Source organism: Aegilops tauschii, chromosome 7 (assembly GCF_002575655.3).
Source record: "Aegilops tauschii subsp. strangulata cultivar AL8/78 chromosome 7, Aet v6.0, whole genome shotgun sequence".
Classification (NCBI taxonomy): domain Eukaryota; kingdom Viridiplantae; phylum Streptophyta; class Magnoliopsida; order Poales; family Poaceae; genus Aegilops; species Aegilops tauschii.
In genome coordinates this window covers 169,244,570-169,265,094 of record NC_053041.3, presented here as the reverse complement: position 1 = coordinate 169,265,094, position 20,525 = coordinate 169,244,570, and the positions used below count along the sequence as shown (strand labels likewise).

Sequence of the window (20,525 nt, the reverse complement as noted above, 5' to 3'; positions counted from 1 at the left end):
AAAGGCAAGCAGGTTGGACAAGATGCGAGAGATCCTTTGCAAGAAAGGAGAAGCTGGTGGGAAATTTTCCTGAAAAGATTCAAGTGTGACAGAGAAATGCTCTTGGTCGATCTCTTATCCTGGTCAGGCAAAACACAAAACTAGTGAAGATAGCAATGGCACTGATGGCATGGATGAGTTGCAAAATGCAGTTCCTCAAGAGCAGGGTCAAGGTGGGAGTGATAGAGATACCGGTTGTAATTTTATTTTACACTGGATTGTGCACGAACCGAATACTATTTCTTTGCATTCCTAAATGCACAAATATAGGAAGAAAAAGAGAATGTTGCAATCATCAAGAAAAGAGATCTTGGTGGTAATTTCTGCAGCATATAAATTCATGGCATTCAGCATCATCATGTGACAAAAGATGGAAACAGTTTTGACATGCATGGATGCACACATTATTTTAAGCATCTAGTAGGAGTTCTTGGCACAAGCATTTGACTGGCGGACTGCGTCGAGATTGATCCACCTTTGTTGAAATCAAAGCTTCAATCATAAAGAAAATTCTATCAGGAGGTACATGAAGTAAGATGGGAAGCAAAAGGACGGACGGATGCTTGATTGTCTCCACATCTACCAAATGAAGTTTAACTTGAGAACAAGCAACCTTGAGCATCCGTACAATTTTCATGCTGGCATCCTTCACATGGCACAACTGGTTATAGCAAAAGTGAAGAAGCACATGTTGACACTTCTTTTATTGGGAACAATCATATATTCCAAACAAATTGGACAATAAATAGCCGTGTGCATCGCAAGACGAAGAGGCCCGGGTATTCCCCTTTTCGAAAAGAATAGATGGATATCAAACCTCCGTGAAGAAAGGTGGATTGGAAAACTCGCGATTGAAATTAATTGATGCAGTGAGCCAATATTCTATCATCGAGAGTACGTTATCTGGGAACTCCAACCAAACAACCAGATCTCACTAGGGCAAGTACCTCCGCATGTTCTTGATATCAAGTATCTTCTCGTGTTCTGCTAGATCATCGTCGTCAAAGTGGTCACCGAGGTAGTAGTAACAAGCCTCATGGTAATCCTCATAATCCTCATGATCCGAATAGTCAGGACTCCAACAGCAACTGCAAGGCAAATATGGCAAAGAGTACCGAGGGCCATCCATGTTGACTCGAGAACATTTCTCTAGCAGGTCATCATCCATCCTGAGATACTTACATTCAAAAACGTTAAGGTGCTCTAGGTGGGGGCAGCCATCAAGGATCACTGTCAGCCCTTTGTTGGTGAGTCTGTTGCCGTCGAGATACAAGGAACGTAGCCCGTGCATCTTCGCAATCGCGAAAGCATTACCATCGTCCTCAAGTTCGTAAAAACGATCTTGTTTTATGAGACTGAAGTGCTTCAGGCATGGGCAGGCTTCAGCGACGATCTCGAGCATTTCCGTGCCACCTAACCACATCAAAAGCTCGAGTTCTTCAAGGAGAGGGAACTTGTACATAACCTTTGCAAATACTTCCTTTGAGACGTAGTAACACTTGATGAGATAGAGATTCTTTAGTAAGGGTGCCCTGCAAGATAGTATTAGAGATTAGAGTGTGGTTTTTCTAGGCCGTGTGCATTGCAACCATGATAAAAGTAAAACTGAAAAGAATAATAATGAAAAATTCTGAATTTTGTGGCTTTGATTATTATCAAATATTTTAGGTGCTTGCAAAATTTGGTGACCAAATGACATCCAAGAAGGATGCAAAAACATATTTCATTGCAGCTCTGACTTTAAATCCACAAGAGAGTATTTATCATAATTAGGTATAATGAGATTAGTGTACCGTCAATTGAAAGAAACCATTACACATCAAAACACACCGTAGCTACTCTAGGTTTTCCAGCTAGCCAGTAAAGCCTCGCAATTTGTTGGGTAGAAAGGATGAAAGGAAATTAACAATCGGTCGGATGACGCAAGATAAAGGAAAACCGATGCTGCATCAATGATCAATCCTTTAATTTGACATACGAATTTGGTCGAGTTTATTTTGCTTAGCAACTGAATCGAAGAGACCATTGCAACAAGAGCGTAGTTCCCTTGCAACAAAGTGGGTCAAGACTCAAGAACGAAGACTTACTGCTCGGAGAGGAAGATGAAGAGGTCGTCGTCGAGGAGCTCGGCGACGAAGGTCTCGCACTGCCCGGCGCTGAGCCGCAGGGCGGCCCGCACAAGGCTGCTGCGGGTGGCCTGCCAGCCGGAGGGCGGGACGTCTTCAAGCAGATAGCGCATGTCGATGCAGCGCCACAGCTCGGGCTCGTGCCACGCGGCGCGGCGCCAGGAGCGGCACACCGCCGCGGCGCCGAGCAGGAGCTCGAACTGGTTCATCTTGCGGAAGATGCAGGAGATCGCGTCCTGGGGAAGCTCCGCCCAGTCCCTCTGATCCCACGGCAGCGGCATGTAGTTGAACACCGTGATGTGCCACGTCCGGTCTCTCCTGGGCCGCCCCTTTCGACCCCGCGGAGTGGCCGCCGCCGGCGGCGGATGCAGCGACGACGACTGCATCGAGATCGGCGATGTGGAGCGTCAACGAGGCAAGATTTGTTTTATGGGTTGCGATAAGGCGTCTTACTTCATACTCCCTCCGTCCCATAATATAAAAACGTTTTTGACATTCAAAAACGTTTTTATATTATGGGACAGAGGGAGTAGATTTGAGAGAGAATATGAGAACATTAGCCGGACAAACAGTCGGTCCAGTCCGATTCAGGTTTCAATTCAGGTGCCTAATCAAATAGAATCCTTATGAAATTGTTAGTTGTAGGTCGGTGCCTTACTTTTTTTTTCTTTTTCCTTTTCTTTAGCATAGCCTTTTTTTAGAAACTTCTTTTCTTTAGCATAGCTAGGTTAGTGTTTGTTCTTTTGGGCCAGGCATGCATGTGTAGAGTTTGTGTTGGGATCCTCTGTCGTAGCGCGCTCTGCATCACGGTCACTGGCTCACTGCCACGTGGACTCAATCCTACATGTCAGCGGCACTATAGTATCACAATACTGCATAGGACCTCAACATGTTGAGTTCGCTCTCTTTGAACTTTGCATGTGTGTATTTTTATGATGAACCATGCATTCGCTAACTATCATTCAAAACATAATACATTGGCCGAATACAAAACAACATATAGGCCCTGTTCGGCAAGTCTCCGCTCCTTTAGCGCGGAGCGGAGCGCGCGGAGTGACCATTGGGCGACTCTGAAAATTTAAACTGAATGCTGCTCCGCTCCAGAGCGGAGTTGGAGTGGGGAGAGAGTCCAAACAGGCTCATAATGTGCTTAAATGTCACGTATTTGATCTACATTTTTCTTATAGTTTGGTTTTCAATTAATAAAGCCTCAAACAATTGTTAACCAATGCGACAAGCAAAAGGCAAAACGAGCAAATGTAGAAAAAAAGGTGTAGCTTGAGCCATCAATGTCATTTTCCACCAATGCGCCCATCACGAGAACATGGAGGGGTGCATAGTTGAATTACGGTCATGCCCATGTTCGCTCCCGGGCCAACCTTGGACACGAGTGACATCCGTATTCGCCGCCGAAAAGGGTCCCTACCCTCATGCCCTGGATTGGAAGGCGCCGCACTATCGGCAGTTTGGCAGACGAAATGATTAACCCTAGAACCAGAATGAGTACTTGACAATTGACTACTAGGAGAGGACAACATGAACAAACATCACACAAGGCGAACTCCCTCGTGCAACTCATTAGCGCCCAGGGCACAAACCACACTCTCTCCTAGATGGGCCACTGAAGCTGTAGTGAGGAACCCTATCCCCTCTAGCACATGCCTAAGGGTAAGGACCGAATGGCTAGCAAGCCACGAGGTGTAGAGGAACGCCAATTTATCCAAACCCGTTGAACATTTACATTGTTGGACACTAACGAATCCGCTACCAAATACACTACTTGTTTTTCACCCCCGCGGTCTTTAGGGAGAGGTGCGATACCGCCATGGCCCAAACAAGACCTAAGCAAGGGTTAATGGAGGAGGGACCTCGACAAAGCCTCCATGGAGGGAGCAGCATTGTCGCCGTCATGGCCACAACTGCCGGCCAATGGTTTCCCTCGATCCTAAGCACATCACTACGTCGCCACAGGAACGACGAGGAAGACAAGCAAGTCAAGTCCGACTGACAACATCTATTACAATTATATATTGTGATTTCACAAAAATCAGCATGGCATGATATTTCAAACCTATTTCCTTTCGAAAGAAGTCCACGTAACCCCCTGAGGTTTTCCAAAACGATCACATAACCCCCTGAGCTTTAAAACCGGGTATTTGACCCCCTAGAGTTTGCAAAACCAGATAAAACACCCCCCTTACAACTTTGGAGGGTGGTTTTGAGAGTGGTTTGGAGCAAGTGGCCCATTTCACAGCCGTTGCTGGTCCCAGCTCAAAACACATGCATTTCATCAAACACGTAATCTGCAACATGCATAGCTCTCAGCCATCGCTGTACTCTCTTCCATTTCTTCGCCTACCAGTGTGAACTGTCGTGACTCTCCCCTTGTGCTCCCAGTGCGAACATGCGCCGTGTTGCTGACTTGCATGTCAGTGCGCACTTGCCCAACATCTACGCCAAGTCAGCGACATTGTGCGGCCGTGCCCCCGCCATTGCATGTGCGTTCCGCAGCAGCCATGCACTTCTCGGCGGCGTGTGGCTCGTTCGAGTTGGAAGTGTTGTCCATGTTTTGAAGGGAGCAAGCGCTACTTAAAACTTTAGGCGGACCAACAACAAGAGCAAGACTCTATGACTATTAGCATGGCGCTAGAACTCCGCCGCCGTGAACCGCTTTTCTCCAACACACGCTTGGATTCGACACTCTTGCCACTTTCATGCATTGACATTCTCCTTACGATACAATCGCATGTGTCTGCATCTGCCATGAGATCAACACGCGTGGTTAGCCGAATAGCAGGTGCTCACTTCCATGTTTTATTTTTATTGTCCGCGCTGCTTTGCAAGCTAAGGCTGCGCTTCGCATCAGTGTATTCAAATACAACTTTATTTAATTTACAGGTGTAACTTACTGGGGCAAGAACGATTTTTGGTCAGAACGGAAACGACGGAGGAGACATGTATCTTTTTTACAGGTGTATTTGAAGGAAAACGAGAATCCAAACATGGTCTACAGTTTTCTTCATTTAAGTGGTTTGCAGACGGGCAAGGCACCCTGCACCGTAGCAGGGCTCATCCGGCGATGAGCAGACGACCACGAGTTGAGGTGGGATGCAGCCGAGGACAAGTGGAGAAGCAGCGGCAAAGCAGTGGCAGAGAAATAGAGATCAAGCAGTCAAGCTAGCATCGTACGTGAGTTATCTTCTACAGTTTCCACGTTGCATCAGCTACCAGAAAATTAGCTTCACATATCAGGTTGCGCCGCCCAAACAAAAATCAGCAAGTCGTGCTAAATGCTACAGAACAACAGCACGCTTGTGTGAAATAGGCACCATGTTGAAAACCACTCTCAAAACAACCCTTCAATGCTCTCAGGGGGTGTTTCATCTGGTTTTGCAAACACCAGGGGCAAAAACGACAAATTTAACCTGCGAACCAAAAGAATTCACAAAGTGAACTGTTGACGAAAAGAATTTACCCGGCTGACCTTTTTGTGTAGCGCCCGACAGTTAGGCGCCACACTACACTGTGCAGCGCCCGACTGACAGGCGCTACACGCCTGACAACTTCATACTCCGAACTACCTAAAAATTACTAAGTTAGTGTGCAACGCCTAAGCGCTAGGCGCTGCACGAGTGTCTGGTACCTCCGTCGGGGATTTTAAAGCCGTAGAGCAACGAAGAGCCGTCCGTTTTTTTTCTAAGCCCGGTTGCTAGTCCGTGCGTTTGTGCCCATAGAATTAATTGGAGAAGCTGCATCCTGATTGGGCATGGGACACGCATGCGGGGGTGTGCGCTGTTGCTGCATGCACGCAGGCTAGCGGATTGGCGGGCAATTAATCTATGCCATTTGGTGTCAGTAGAAAAGTGTATTGCAGCTACCTGGTTTGAGAGAAGGAATACACATCACTAGTTTACTGTAGACTGCAACAGTGAAGGCAGCGGAGCGCCATGTCATCAGAGCATATTGACTTAGTAATTTTTAGACAGTCCGAAGTGCGAGGCTGGCCAGGCTGTGTGACGCCTAACTCTCGGGCGTTGCACAGTGCAGTATGGCGCCCGGATGTTGGGCGTTACACGAAAAAGTCAGTGGAGTGAAATTTTTTTAGGGACAGTTCATTTTATGGATTCTTTTCGTCCACAGGTCAAATTTGTCCTTTTTGCCAACTCCAGGGGGCTAAATACCCGGTTTTAAAGCTCAGGGGGTAATGTGACCGTTCCTCAAAATCTCGGGGGGTTATGTGGACTTCTTTCATTTCCTTTCTCAAATGATAAGTGCGGCACGTACGGCATGAAGCACTCCGGTTTTAACGCTTTTTACTATACTAAAATTGCCTTCTGAAAAGAAAAAACTAATCCTAGAAAAAAATTGAAACTTGTCATCCCAAAAGAAGTTGTCATGCTTGACAACTAAAGTTGCCATCCTCGTGTCACTAAACTTGCCATCAAAAACATTCGGAGTTGCCATGTGTTCATACCACACGTGTAGCACTTATCAGGGTCCTTTCCTTTTTGTATTCCTGAACTTTTAGAGTTTACTCTACGTTGTCTTGCTCTGCTTCTGCTCCAAAGTTATGGAAACCCAGTATTCTGCTCTCTCAAGTGCTTTTGTTAGAACCACTTCCGGTTGTACACGTGATGAAAACCAAACTTAATTTTAGCTACAAATCTGAACATAAACTCTTTAGGCCTGTATTCAACGGTACTATACTTGTCAGCACAATTTTAATGTTACATTTTTGGAAAGGAGTGATGGCTCCATATGTCTCAAATGTGAAAAAGACCACATTGACTAGAATTAAACACACATGACTTGGTCTTGGAAAAGGCTGCAGAGTGAAAGGGACTTTTTTTCTACCGAGAAGATGGAAAGGAATATGGTCTTAGAAAGGGAGTAGCACTGAACAAGACATTGTGTCGCCATGGCGAACCCAGCAGCGTTAGTGCTGATTGCAAGCCCCTGTTGGGAATCATATGCTCGATATAATCTCTGTTTTGGTCTACATGAGATAATCTCAAACGCACCAAAAATCCCGGGGAGATGATTACAGGAGGATCTTTCCAGAGAAATCGAAACAGTACCAGCAAGTCCGACTTCTATGGCCAAAACAAACTTCAGGAAATTGTGCATCATCTACTTGCTCCTTGTCACTAGTACACAAAATCAGACGACGCAAAACAGTAACCTACCTGCCTGGTCCATGAGCGTTGCACGGGTTATGACGGTATAGCAGTTGTAGAAATCCAATACCATTGCTGACCAGCTCATAAAGCAAACTCCGTTTCGGCTCGTTTCAGGACACGTGAAACCATGGCATGGAATTCAGGTTCTTCATCTTTTATCTGATCAAGCGTCGTGGATTCATGTGCATCCGCCTGCAGGGAAAGAAAAGGTCAAGCGTAAGAACACAATACTCCTTTTCCATCTTTGCCATATGCTTGCGCATTAATATCTGAATTCAAATGTCAGTTATCAAGTACACATGGTTTACCTCACTGAACTTGAGAAGTATCAAGTTTGACACACCAGCGGACTTTGATTTGTCCCACCTGTAACAAAATAAAGCACCAAAGCAAAACAAAAAAACATGAATTTGTTTCAAAACGGCAGTTTTATTAACACATTAATAATGGAAAGTTAAGTACTCCCTCCGTCCCAAAATTCTTGTCTTAGATTAGTCTAGATACGGATGTATCTAATACCAAAACGTGACTTGATACATCCGTATTTAGACAAATCTAAGACAAGAATTTTGGGACGGAGGGAGTATATAATAAGTCCATTTCCCATTCAGTAAGATTGCTATTGCAAATTGATATCGAAATGATGTTGAAGACCATAAGATGGAAGCTTAACACAGAATGAAGTTGGAATAACACTAAGTTAATGTTAGAAGTTAGCAGTTACAAGGTCATGAGCTCGACTGGGCATAATAGTTCGCGGGATCAGCTTACAGTTCATCTCACTGTTCTACAAAACTACAAAAGTGTGTTTGTCATAGTCCACTTAAGTCATTAGCAAGTGGAATCTGCCTGTTACAGCATACAAATTATGTTTTTACTGTACCATGTCACTATACATAAATACATAACTACCACGAAAACCATGATAATTGTCATGTAAAAGTAAAACCACACTATCAGTTACAGAGAAGCGTACCGAACAAGCATCAGTTCATTGACAGATCTCCACATTTTCCGGCCAGTGTCCTTCATGTTTTGGTCTCTAGCACTTCGGCCACGCCACAATTCTTTCACAATGTACATCACCTCTTCAGCATCAACCTTTTAACAGATAAAAATAATTTAAAATTTTACAATGAGACGTCACAATCACATTTTCACAAGTGATGAGGACATTGCTACCATGGAAACAACCAATCAAGAATGATGATAAAGCAAAAGCATATGATTAGGTGTTGTACAAGAAGTCCTCCCCCACATCCTGAACTCAGATTCAGACTGCACAGACATACCGGACTTCATACGTCTATAACTTTCACATCCGGACTCTGTATTAGGTGAATCTTTTTTTTGTTGGAAAGCTTACCAATCCAATTGGACTCACATTCAAATTCGTTCCAAGCATGACGGTATCGCAGAAACAGTCTGATGCAACAGCAGGATCGGAGTCAAAAGGTGTTGCCTCACCTCCACTTGCCCATGGGCCTTGTATGACCTGGGGTACCCTTTGGCCAGCACCCCTTAGTCCATATAAGTAGATCAACCTCCCTAGTGTTTTGTTTCCTTAAAAGTAGTCTTTCTTTGTGTCCAACAACCAGAACCCCAACTTTATCATCTTTTTTAGATAATTGATCTTGATATTTACTTAGAATATTTAGATTGCTTGTTATTGTAGTTCTTTCTTGCTCTTCGATTGCTTGCAGGGATTAGATCTTCGTGGTCAGGGCGTAAGGCTAACGTTACTTCCAACATTTTCAGTAACCTCCAGGAGATTGGTTTAGTGATTGCTAACGCGCAAAGTCGTTGCACGTTTGTCGGAACGTCAATGGCGTTAGGGTTCCTTTGATGAAATCGCACTATCAATTGGTCGGCCACTGCGTATACTATTTTCCGTTCGGGTGTTCGCACAAGGTGTAAATGGATATGCAATGGGAGAGCTCGTGCGTATCGTATATAAATTAGACCGATGGACAGTTCATTTTGCCGCGTGGCTGGCTAAAGAATTTACTCCAGCACGGTCCTTCACGTTTTCAAAAAGCTACTACTTCAATTTACAAAGCTTGACGCGTCGTTTCATCGGCCGTGATAATTAACAGCAGTCTGCCATGGTACTCCTACTCAGTGTGATCGATGTCGTCTCACATTTCTAGTCAAATCGTCAAAGCCATTCTTCATCCAAATCGACAGTGTGATTCTCATCAAAAGGTCACAAAAGACTTTGCCGAATAACTATCACACTAAGTAGGAGTACCATGGCAGACTGTTGTCAACTATCACGACCAGTGAAACAAAGCATCAAGCTTCATAAACTGAGATAGTAGCTTTTTGGAAACGCGAAGGACCGTGTCAGAGTTAATTTCTTGAGCCAACCATGGGGCGAAACGAAACGTCCTTCAATCCAATTTATATACGCTACACACGGGCTCTCCCATTGCATATCTATCTACACCTCGTGGGAACAGGAGGACGGAGAACAGTATCCGCTGTGGCCGACCAATTGACAATTTGATTTTCATCGAAATATCTCAAACGGCACTGACGATCCAATTACAAATGTACGACGATGTTGCGCGTTAGCGATCACTAAATCAATCACCTAGAGGTTACTGAAGATGTTGGAAGTACGGTCAGCCTGACCACGAAGGTCTAAACCCTACAAGCAATCGAAAAACAAGCAAGAACTATAATAAAAAGCAATTTGAGTATTGCGAGTATATATGAAGATCAATTATCTCAAAAAGATAATAAAGTTGGGGTTTGATTGCGGTCTTTGCCTGGTCGTTGGACACACACAAAGTACACTAAGTTGGGGTTTGATTACTTTTAACGAAACAAAACACTACGAGGTTGATCTATTTATATAGGACTAAGGGGTGGCGGTCAAGGGGGTGGGAGCATGTCCCAAGGCATCAAAAACCCTACCGTAGGTCGTACAAGGCCCATGGGCCCAAGTGGAGTTCATGCAACACCTTTTGACTTGGATTTGTCTTGGATTCTACTGCTGCATAGGACTGTTTTTGCGATAGCATCGCGCTCAGACTAATTTGAAGGTGAATCCAATAGGGTTATCTAGTACACGAGATAGATTTCAAACAAAACAAGATTCATCCAATTCAGAGTCCGGATGCGAAAGTTATAGACGTCTGCACAGTCTGAATCTAAGTCCAGGACGTGGGGGACTTTGTTCTAACTTTTCTTGGGCCAAAAGTGATGTGAGAGGACTTCACAAGAAATGTACCACCTCCATTGCAAACCATAAGGCGTAGTTTGAGTAAGCACAAGGATTAATAAGCTTATGGAACCAAGAGAAAGAGAAGAGAACTGTGCTGCCCCTACTCAAGTGCATAGGACATAGAGAAGAGAGATAATACATAATTATCAGGGTACTACTTTTATGCAGAAGATGTTGTAAATAAGGGGAAACACACAAAAAAATATCAATAAATGTCAATGCACACATCATAATATGAAACTGGATGAAAAAATAAGACCTCACAAACTGAAAAGGAGGGAGGAATAATACCAAAACTTGCTTGGCTGACCCATATATCAGCTCCTCGTGCTCAAGAAGACGATGGTGAAGAACGCGGTAATGATCCAAATCCAGGTTAACAATTGGTTCAGTTTGAAAATCTAACTGGGCAAGCTGAGTAACCACATAGGAGGCCATAACTTGACCAAATATTGCAGGGATAGTTCCCAGTACTGGGATAATGCGAACCCTGAATCCTGGCACAATCTGCATGAGGATGCATGCCATGTTGTCAGTATTATCTGCACTGCTAACATATTGGAGACTAGAAGATTTACAGAAATTTAATTAAATAATTGCCATGCATGCTAAGAAAATAAACACTACTGGTCAGTGAGGTAGCACCCCGGTGGCTGGTGCACAGATAAAAGGAGCTGACCTGGTAATCTGATGGAGTTTCCTCTTCTTTCGAACCTTGAAAAGGAAGTAGCTTTGCCTTGGGCTTCTCCATTGAAAAAACTACTGGTATTCCACCTTCAATTCCATGATCCTTCTTCAGCCGATACCGTACCTACATAAAAGAAAATTGGAGCACCTTATTTACAATTACAGCACATCCAGAGTGGATAACTTAGCAGCTTCAAAAGGGTCTGAATAATTATTTTGGTCTTTAGAACAAGTTGTCAATATCTACCGCCCGAGAAAGAGGATCATTGCTTGATTCTCTCAAATCCGCAACACGGATTCGGGTCGGGTCTGCTCGAGCTCCAGCCCCCATTGCAGAAAGTACCCTTAACCCTCTGCGTACGCAAGCCGCAAGAAGAGACACCTAAAGATCAATATTAACAACATCTCATGATGATGCACAAAGCATAATATCAAATTAGTTAACTACTCCCTCCGTCCGGAAATACTTGTCATCAAAATGGATAAAAGGAGACATATTTTAGTTCTAGATACATCCCTTTTCATCCATTTTGATGACAAGTATTTTTGGACGGAGGGAGTAGATACCAAACCTGAGCCAAGTAACATTTTGCTAAAGAAACTGGGTTTAAAGTACCGAATAGGGTAACTTTGAGTTGATTAATCATTAGAATGCAGCGAGATCAGGAACATCCACCTTTGTGACCAATTTGTTTCCAGAATTAGTTAAGTAATCTGTGATTATGCTACTAGATCATTCCTTCATGAAACTGAAGGCAGTGTTGCATGGAGGATTCACAATTATTTCCTCATGAAACTAAATACAGGAACACACACGGTAGGATTTAGAGCATAACATGGAAAATGTAACATACACCTGAATACTGAAGAAAAACACAAAATGTGTGTAAGGCTAAAGCCAACCATCTGACAAAAAAATCAGCATCAGGTTTGGTATCAGAATTATTTAAGCAATACTTGTTTACCTTAGTATCAATGTTATCTATGCAATCAAGAACAAAATCTGGCTGTCCAGAAAGAATTTCGTCCTCAGCTGATGAATCATACAACTGCACTCTTGCTTCTATTTGGCACTCTGGATATATCAATGAGAAATGCTTCTTGAGGCAATATGCTTTTGGGGTCCCGACGTCCTCTCTGGTTGCCACAGCATGCCGATTTAGTGATGACAGTGAGACCTTTCAACATATCATGAGTTGCATGTTAATGTCCATCTATTTTGGATGTAGGATATTATTTACAGAAACATAATGTAAGAATGCCCATTTCATACTACCACAAAAGCCTGATCAGCACTCAGTATGCTTCATAGAAATAAGTTATCATGTATCCTGATTTTATATGAAACTGATGTGCATCTACTATATGGCATGTTGATTCTCTGTGCTTCAAATGGAAATTTCAAAAGCTCTGAACATAAATGTATTAACAAAGAAGTAAAACGACTCCAGGTTGACATCTGAAAATATATACCTGATCAAAATCTACTAGGAGCAACCTGCCAACCCCAGATCTGAGGAGCATGGAAGCAGCATGACTGCCAACTCCTCCAAGACCAACGACTACAACAAAAGATTCAGTAACTTTCTTCTGAGATTCGACTCCAAAAAATTGTATATTCCTAAAATATAAGAAGTAAACAGGTGTTGGTAACCACAATCAAAACATGAACACATTGAGTGTTTCAAAATGTTTGGGTACTAAAGTAGTCTGAAGATTAGGAAAGGTGGATCACGGATAGAGCATATCTATAATGTACAAGGAATGGTAAGTTACAGACAATGTACTGTGAGAATACATATCACTTTCTGCTCTGCTCACATGAATTTAGAAAGGTACGAGGTCGAATATATTGGCAGCAGGAGAAATAGCTCTTTCAGGGTTATATATTCATTATTAGCTATAGCTCTAGCAACAATTGTGAGGAATTCAACAGCTGTGCAATATATCAAGTAAGAATCTGAACCTTGTAAGCTGCTCAGCGACAACTTCATCAGAGAGGAGATCCGAGCTATCATGCAGACGCGCTCCCGGTCCAGTGCTGCCTGCTCCCAACAAACGCTCTTAAGACAAAAGGACTTGACAGAAGCAGAACAAGTTCAAAATTCAATACCGGCATTTCAGCAAACAAGTAATTGTTCAGCACCCAATCACCACACAGCAACATAATTATTAATTTGTTCCTATGAGACGCCCTAATAATATACTTGGTGCATCAGTGGAGTACACGTTATTGAACTGGAAGGTGGCAAATCATTAACCAGAGGTTTACCAGCGTGCGGACCACCAGCACCGCCATTGGATTCCAACAGTTTGCGCACGTAGCCCTCTCTCCGCTTTGCCCTGCCACTCAGCAACAGGAACAACAATGAAGCAACTGTTCGGCGAACGCTCCCCCGCAGCTCGCGGGGCCAGTCTGGGGTGGGGGCCGCGAGGAGGAGGGTTCGGTCGGTTACCTGGAGAGGAAGCTGAAGACGGCCGCGGTGGAGAGCGCGCCGAATGCGGCGCCGACGCCCGCGACGGCGGCCAGGAGGAGCAGCTGCCTCGCCTTCTCCTCCATGTCTCCGGCGCAGCCGCCTAGAACCCTAACCCCTGCTCGGACGATCAGAAAAGTAGAGGAAAGGCGCGGCCCGATACTGATCTGCTTCGCGAGCAAACCTCCTTCCGGCCCGGCCCGGCCCGGCCCGCTCAGTTAATGGGCTTGTTTCAAGAAAACATTTTTTCCCTGGGCTCGCCCCGCCTCACGCCGTGAAGAGACGTGCTGTGGCGAGGCGCACGCCACGGCCCCGCGCTCCCCCTCCGGCGCCAGAGCTCCGGCTCATTACCACCACAACATAACTCGCCAGCGCAGCGCCGCCCGAGACTGATCAAATGGCGTTCCCCTGCTTGCCCGCCGTGCGGCCACCGCCGCGCGCCGTCCGAGCCCGGGGCGAGCGTCCCCGCGGCCGGCGGCCCGCGCTGACGGTCGTGGCCGCCGGAACCCGCACCAGCAGCGGCGCCGAGGCCCGTGGGTCGCTGGTGCTGGCGCTCGTCTCGCAGGCCCTCGCCGCCTCGCAGCGCCGCGCCGTCGACCTCGTCACCGAGGCCGCCAAGTACGCCCTCCCTTCCGGCCGCTTCGAGCCACGGACCCTCGAGGAGGCCCTCATGTCCGGTCAGTGCTCGCCGAAATTCCCTGCCCGAGGAACGCTCCATTTTGCCCAAAAAACTCCAGGGTTTTGGGACTTGCTTACTGAAATTCCCCCTTCGCAGTTCCCGACCTCGAGACCGTCCCATTCCGCATCCTGAAGCGTGAGGACGAGTACGAGATCAGACAAGTGGAGGTGATGCTTTGTTGTTATCCACCAAAGTGCTCTTCTATAGTACAGTAGCTAGGAACATGCATCAAGGAAGCGCGGTCAGTCTTGATACTTAATGAGTAACGTCCTCTTCTGTTGTCAATTCTCATCAGTCATACTATGTCGCTGAGACGACGATGCCTGGAAGAACTGGGTTTGATTTCAGCGGATCGTCTCAATCGTTCAACGTGCTGGCATCTTACTTATTCGGTAAGGTAATTCATATGTTTCCTCCCTGTGCTGTGCTGTGAAAGGAATTCATTTGATTAAATGCTCCAACTGAAGGGAAATTTATGATGGTATGCTTCCTTTCAGAACACGAGGTCCGAACAAATGGAAATGACAACCCCTGTTTTTACCCGGAAGGAGGAAGTTCGCGGTGAAACGATGGACATGACCACCCCAGTTATAACAAAGAAGGCATGTTCTATATGACTTTCTCATGAGCCCATTCTTCAGAGTTTGCCTTGTCTCTATTTGCTTGATGAGCATTCAATGTGCTTACGAGTTAGCACGTTACTAAAAACTCCCGCGTTGAATTTTAATTCATATGTTGTCACTTGCAGTCAGCTGATGGAAACAAGTGGAAGATGTCTTTTGTGATGCCATCAAAATATGGTCCAGACTTGCCTCAGGCAAAAGACCCGTCTGTGACTATCAAGGAGGTGCCCAGCAAAATTGTAGCAGTTGCGGCCTTTCCAGGTCCATGTGTTAACCTCTTTACTCCATTCCAACTTGCATTTTTATTTCGAATATGAAGGATGTATTCTATTTCTTTGACTTTTGTCGAGCAACAATCTACTCCCTCCATCCGGAATTACTTGTCTTAGTGCCTGTTCGGCAATCCACCAACTTCCAAAAATCCAAGGATCTGCGGAGCGAGGAAACAGCTGCTCCCTGATTTTCAACTACAGCTCCGGCTGCTCCGGAGCAGAGTTGCGGAGTTAGAGTGATTCCGAACAGAGCCTTAGATTTGTCTAAATACGAATGTATCTAGACCCTTTTTAGTGTTAGATACATCCGTATCTAGACAAATCTTCTAAGACAAGTAATTTGGGACGGAGGTAATATTTAAATGTTGAAGCAAGTTGGTGGCTATTGGCACAATCTTTCTCCCATGTGTGTCCATTAAAGTTTCACGTCCTGTCCTCATTTTCTTTGCTGGAAAAATCTGTAAAAAAAGCAGATGAAATATTCCCTCAGTGCCCTGCATTAGCATTAACCGTACTAGGTAATGCATCGGAAATAATTAAGAAGGATCTGAATTGTAGCTGCTTCCTGAATCCTGAATTCTGAATCCGTAGCAAATACTAGCACTGACATGATACCTAATTTAGTAATTTGGGAGTACTTCCATGATATCACATAAGAAACCTCCAAATTGTGTGAAGTTGTCAGTTCTGAAGAAGGTCCACCTACTTTACCCTTCCATCTTAGCAGAGCATAGTATAAAGTTACACACAAATTCTGTATCTTTAGTCCATCTTTTAAGTTATATCAGTGCTCTGTAAAGAAATAAGATCGTTTAGATCACTAGAGTTATATTTCTTTACAGAGGGAATAGTATTCTAATGGTATTACCAACCTAAAAAGTTAATACCCTCTCATTCTACTAATTTATGTAAGATATTCAAACTCTCAAACGTTTTGGAAATAATTATGTTTTCAAGGAAAGTTGTAGCAATGACCTATCTTCATTCCTTTTGTATTTTGTATTGGTATGCCTAGTTTTGAACCCCTATCTATTACTCCCTCTGTCCCATAATATAAGAGTGTTTTTGACACTATGTAGTGTCAAAAACGCTCTTATATTATGGGACGGAGGGAGTATATTGCAATGTTTATGCACCACACTAACAGTGGTTTTTAAATTTCTGATGTTGAAACAGGTTTGGTTACAGATGATGACATAAGCCAGAGGGAATCCAGATTGCGGAAAGCTCTCCAGAAAGATACACAGTATCGGGTGAAAGAGGATTCAGTGGTGGAAATTGCACAGGTAGAGCTTGTTTCAGTGTCCTAGATAACAAGGATTGTTTCATACTTTGACGTATAGATTAACAAACTGGTTTTGTTGAATTTGCAGTATAATCCCCCTTTCACACTTCCGTTCGCAAGGCGCAATGAAGTAGCACTAGAGGTTGAGGGGGTTGATAGTGCCTCCTGATGTCCAAGATTAACAAATAAGTTTTTAATTTCAGGTTGTATGCAGATGTACATTGTCCCTAACATTCTCGCTAGTGCAGTATGTATAGTATATGTACATATCTCATTTATCACATACTACAATGGTAAAGAGTAAAATCTTGGTTAAACTTTGGTCTCTTAATTTGTGGTATGAATCTATGATACTCCCTCCGTCCCACAATATAAGAGCTTGTATTGTGGGACAGAGGGAGTAACAATATGTAGAGGACTGATTTCTGTGTCAAAGCTCATCAAGGCATTTTCGCTAAGGTATTTTTTAATCTATACCGAGCTTTCTACAGTTGACACTGGTCCAGCAAAGTTTTCAGTTCCCCTGTTCTTTATACGCTTTTGTTTTTGACATTGATGGGTCACCTTTTCCACTCACTGAAACAGTAGTTATTGTGGGCATGTTAACAGTATCACTTTGTGACTTATGACCCATGCATCTATTCCAGGTGCGTATGTGTTTTCCCATTTCTGGACATGGCAAATGGTATTATTGGTTGAATTATATGGCTTGTTACTCACAGTACAGATTTATGGGTGACATCCCCATATGCTCAAATTCGGCTCTTCCATTCACTATTTGTGTTCATAATCGTAACATCACAAAGCTAGCCTTGAGTGTAAAAACTGTATGGGAAGTGGCTCATTTTGGGGGAGTGCACTAAGAAACTACCTTAAGAATTGAAAACCCAGCTAATGAGTTTACAACAAATTGGTCACAAGCAAGTCAGTAAGCCAAATTCTTTCTCCGACCTAAAATGAAAGTCATGTCTTTTAGATGGTATTTTGACCGTCAGCTTTTGCCCGAAAATCTTGTCTCATAAAAAAAATTGTTACATGTTGTAAAATTATGTTCATCATTTATTGATATGTATTTGAAATTATGAGCATCAGCAATTCTTTCTTCGGAGTTTATAAGACATTAACGTGTGGCATATGGTACTTGTACTACGATCTTTATGATATAAATGAGACACATATTACCATGCAAAAGAAAAAGTAGTCACTACTAACAGCGGCTTATCTATGATACCTAAATAGTTCATCCCCGCTAACCTAATTCTCTCAACATGCAGCCTATCCAACTGAGCAAGGTGCCACATTAGCAAAAGCTACCCCACTCCGTCCCGTTCATATTTTTTTGTTCAAGGATCGCTCCGTATACGTGCGTTTGGTTTCGTCCGATATGTTCTGCTCTGTTGACCTCATCATTCATTTTTGGTATATTCTAGAACTCTCTCGATGCGTGTTGCGGCCGTATCGTCTCCTCCGCCCATGAATGAAGCTGGCAGTCTCGCTCCTTCGTCTCTCGCTCCTTCGTCTCCTGCACGATTGCCTTCTTCTCCTCATCTTCCCTACCAAGCAAATGGTATAGTAACCGATGGATCCGCTTTCCTCTTTTAACAGGCGTGCCTTGCACCCGCGGCAGCAGCTCCGCCTCGACGGTCCTCGTCGTCGCCATGACGCAGCGCATCACGCGCTTAACAGGTGCGCCGGCCTCTACTACGGCGGCAACGTATCCCTCTGGCTCTTTGCCGGCCACAACTCGAGGTACGCGCCGCTCGGCTGCTACTTCCATGGCCTGGTCATGGGGTTTTCTTAGAGGGTCTCCCGTCTACCATCATGCTGCCTCCATACGTGACTGCACTGGGAATGATGCCCTGCTTGAAAGCAATCCTGCACCGGCGTCGACATCTCTGGTACCGCACATGGTAGTTAAATCATCCCCATACCATACGGCCCGTACCTCATCCGCTCACTGTCTCCTCAATGCACATATTCCTTGCCTGCAATTTCTTTTAGTGACGCTGTTGTTTCTCAAGGCGCAACACTGGACGGAGGCTACATGCAAAAATAAAATAAAAAATTGTACGTCACTGCAATTTCTCCTTCCAATGATTTCTTGCTTTCCATTTATTTATATACAATCTAGATCATATATTATGTCCTCTATTGGTATCTCATTTGTATTTTGGTTTTTTCCATTTGTGCATTTTATATTCAAATATGGAAAAAAAACCCTTTTCCCTTTCATTTTGGTTCGGCCAGGATCTCCGCAAATTTGATAAGTGCAGTTGCAGTGAGGAGAGCAGGTACCATCAGCTTCGATGAGATGCCTTATCTTCTCTGTTAGAATAAATCCGAGGCATATCGTCAATCATCCGAGGACCAAGCAATCACACGAGCACGACATCAAGATTTGTTAACGAGGTTCATCGATATGGTTACATCCCGGGGCTTGACTATGGGTGTTCCTTCCCATGACACCGCTACAATACCGCACCAGGTCGCCCTGGACGCCGGCTTCCCCTGCTTTCCTGTGCTATTATGTTGGCATGGGTTACATCGTGTGTCTAGCCCCGCTATATATGAGAGGCCTAGGATATAAGTGTCCTATTAGGACACGGCTCCATATCCTATTTAAACACAACACTACTACAAGTCCAACTGTAACCTACCTCGTACACTATATTCGACACAACTCCAACAAACTCCACCTTGGCGAATATACTCCACCACCCTGGATTTGTCCATGCGTCAAACTTCCATGTACATTGGACTTGAGCTTATCTCATGAGTACCGCTGCTACTCCAAAGACTCCATGCGACTCCCCCTACAACTTGTAGTCCCTCTTTTCTTGACCACAGTCAACACTCGAGCAAAATTAAGTTCCCTGCTACTCAATTTGTGCTCCCAACTTCCAGAGTATCCGTCCAACGCCATCACACACTGATCACTGACCTGCGTGAAAGTGAACAACTCACATATTGGGTGTCACACGTAAGAGTTACCTGAACTCAACATCACCGCTCCTTTCTTGACCGCCTGTCTGAAACTTGAAACAATTTCACCGTTGCTTGTAGTCATCCCGAGTCAAATTCACAGTTTTCTCACCACATGTATGACCACCAGAGCCATGGCCCGTCTCCATGCCCCGTGTGTACCGCACGCCTCGCCACTATTACCACGTCGAGCCTCCGCTGTCCCGGTTGAGTCTCAAGGGCTGCGAACCCACACCACCCAAACCCCACTGCAGAGTACCACCGATCATCACCGACCGATGACGAGTTTCATGCTTCCATCAGACCACTAGGCTCCAGTCCGAACTGCGTGTCACTTGCTTTTTCCTGCTGAATAGGCTTCGACTCTCTGACGTCTTACGCCATAGCCCCTCAATCAGCACCGAGTGAAGCCTTCCGTCAGACTCCAGCTCCACCTTCAACATGACTCCATGGTAGATGATCAGTCCACCCCTGCGCCTCATCGACTTCAAGCTCCATGTATACACCACCTTGAATCAATCCCGCGTCATAGTCTTGTCGAAGCCACACAAGCCCTCGGGGCCTGCGTCACGTGTTTCCACGCCCAGAAGTCGGTCACCATCAGCATCACGCTCCTATGTCGTCATCGCTGATCCCACCACCGTCTTCTGTACCAACCGACATCTCTGTCAATCCGTCAGACTGTCCAGGCCAATTGCCCTATGTGTCTGACCTGAGCCGAACTTTCCTGACTGCAACCATCTGCAACTCCTCACAACCATCATCGTCCATCTTAACTGGCTTGACATACCGCAACGCCTTAAAGCATCCATGTCGTGCCAACAGATTTTTCATCCTTGTCTGCCATAACCCAAGGTTTCCAGTTCCGTTGAACTTCTCCACCTCAAACCAGATACCCGTTGATGCCATAGTTCTTTGTACGATTGACTATGTGAAAAATAATCCA

The 20,525-nt window shown here is 44.7% G+C and overlaps 3 protein-coding genes across 6 annotated transcripts; 1 reads left to right on the top strand and 2 right to left on the bottom strand.

Moving 5' to 3' along the window:
- Window positions 1-284: 284 nt before the first annotated feature.
- Window positions 285-2,551, bottom strand: LOC120968777 (putative F-box/LRR-repeat protein 9). Its single transcript, XM_040395755.1, has 2 exons — window positions 2,127-2,551; window positions 285-1,571 (listed from the first exon to the last, which is right to left on the bottom strand). The coding sequence occupies exons 1-2, from the start codon at window positions 2,549-2,551 to the stop codon at window positions 974-976; spliced, it is 1,023 nt and encodes a 340-aa protein (XP_040251689.1). The 3' UTR covers window positions 285-973.
- Window positions 2,552-7,108: 4,557 nt separating this feature from the next.
- LOC109731591 (tRNA threonylcarbamoyladenosine dehydratase) lies at window positions 7,109-13,932 on the bottom strand. Of its 3 annotated transcripts, none has more exons than XM_045232016.1 (11): window positions 13,721-13,932; window positions 13,537-13,607; window positions 13,231-13,309; window positions 12,738-12,826; window positions 12,230-12,442; window positions 11,512-11,646; window positions 11,257-11,388; window positions 10,869-11,084; window positions 8,322-8,446; window positions 7,654-7,711; window positions 7,109-7,537 (listed from the first exon to the last, which is right to left on the bottom strand). In XM_045232016.1, exons 2-11 carry the CDS (start codon window positions 13,561-13,563, stop codon window positions 7,427-7,429), a joined length of 1,185 nt encoding a protein of 394 aa, XP_045087951.1. In that variant the 5' UTR covers window positions 13,564-13,607; window positions 13,721-13,932; the 3' UTR covers window positions 7,109-7,426. The 3 variants fall into 3 exon arrangements, with proteins under 3 accessions (XP_045087951.1, XP_020146357.1, XP_040252387.1); XM_020290768.2 differs by having other exon boundaries at window positions 12,738-12,885; window positions 13,721-13,926; XM_040396453.2 differs by lacking the exon at window positions 11,512-11,646 and having other exon boundaries at window positions 12,738-12,885; window positions 13,721-13,926.
- Window positions 13,933-14,002: 70 nt separating this feature from the next.
- On the top strand, window positions 14,003-16,914 carry LOC109731582 (heme-binding-like protein At3g10130, chloroplastic). 2 transcript variants are annotated; one of them, XM_020290760.4, is made up of 7 exons: window positions 14,003-14,415; window positions 14,514-14,584; window positions 14,713-14,814; window positions 14,915-15,019; window positions 15,166-15,301; window positions 16,489-16,598; window positions 16,686-16,914. In XM_020290760.4, exons 1-7 carry the CDS (start codon window positions 14,136-14,138, stop codon window positions 16,764-16,766), a joined length of 885 nt encoding a protein of 294 aa, XP_020146349.1. In that variant the 5' UTR covers window positions 14,003-14,135; the 3' UTR covers window positions 16,767-16,914. The 2 variants fall into 2 exon arrangements, with proteins under 2 accessions (XP_020146349.1, XP_073361836.1); XM_073505735.1 differs by having other exon boundaries at window positions 14,008-14,415; window positions 14,915-15,023; window positions 15,170-15,301.
- The last annotated feature ends 3,611 nt before the right edge of the window (window positions 16,915-20,525 follow it).

Bases quoted from the DNA above. Each gene is read 5' to 3' on its own strand.
- LOC120968777 (XM_040395755.1), bottom strand. From the start codon at position 2,551: ATGCAGTCGTCGTCGCTGCATCCGCCGCCGGCGGCGGCCACTCCGCGG. The intron at 1,572-2,126 runs GTAAGTCTTCGT...ACTATCTTGCAG, and splicing joins TTCATCTTCCTCTCCGAGCA to GGCACCCTTACTAAAGAATC.
- LOC109731591 (XM_020290768.2), bottom strand. From the start codon at position 13,824: ATGGAGGAGAAGGCGAGGCAGCTGCTCCTCCTGGCCGCCGTCGCGGGC. The intron at 13,608-13,720 runs GTAACCGACCGA...GCTGAGTGGCAG, and splicing joins GTCTTCAGCTTCCTCTCCAG to GGCAAAGCGGAGAGAGGGCT. The intron at 7,538-7,653 runs GTAAACCATGTG...CTTTCCCTGCAG, and splicing joins TACTTCTCAAGTTCAGTGAG to GCGGATGCACATGAATCCAC.
- LOC109731582 (XM_020290760.4), top strand. From the start codon at position 14,136: ATGGCGTTCCCCTGCTTGCCCGCCGTGCGGCCACCGCCGCGCGCCGTC. The intron at 15,020-15,165 runs GCATGTTCTATA...TGTCACTTGCAG, and splicing joins CCCCAGTTATAACAAAGAAG to TCAGCTGATGGAAACAAGTG. The intron at 16,599-16,685 runs GTAGAGCTTGTT...TTGAATTTGCAG, and splicing joins CAGTGGTGGAAATTGCACAG to TATAATCCCCCTTTCACACT.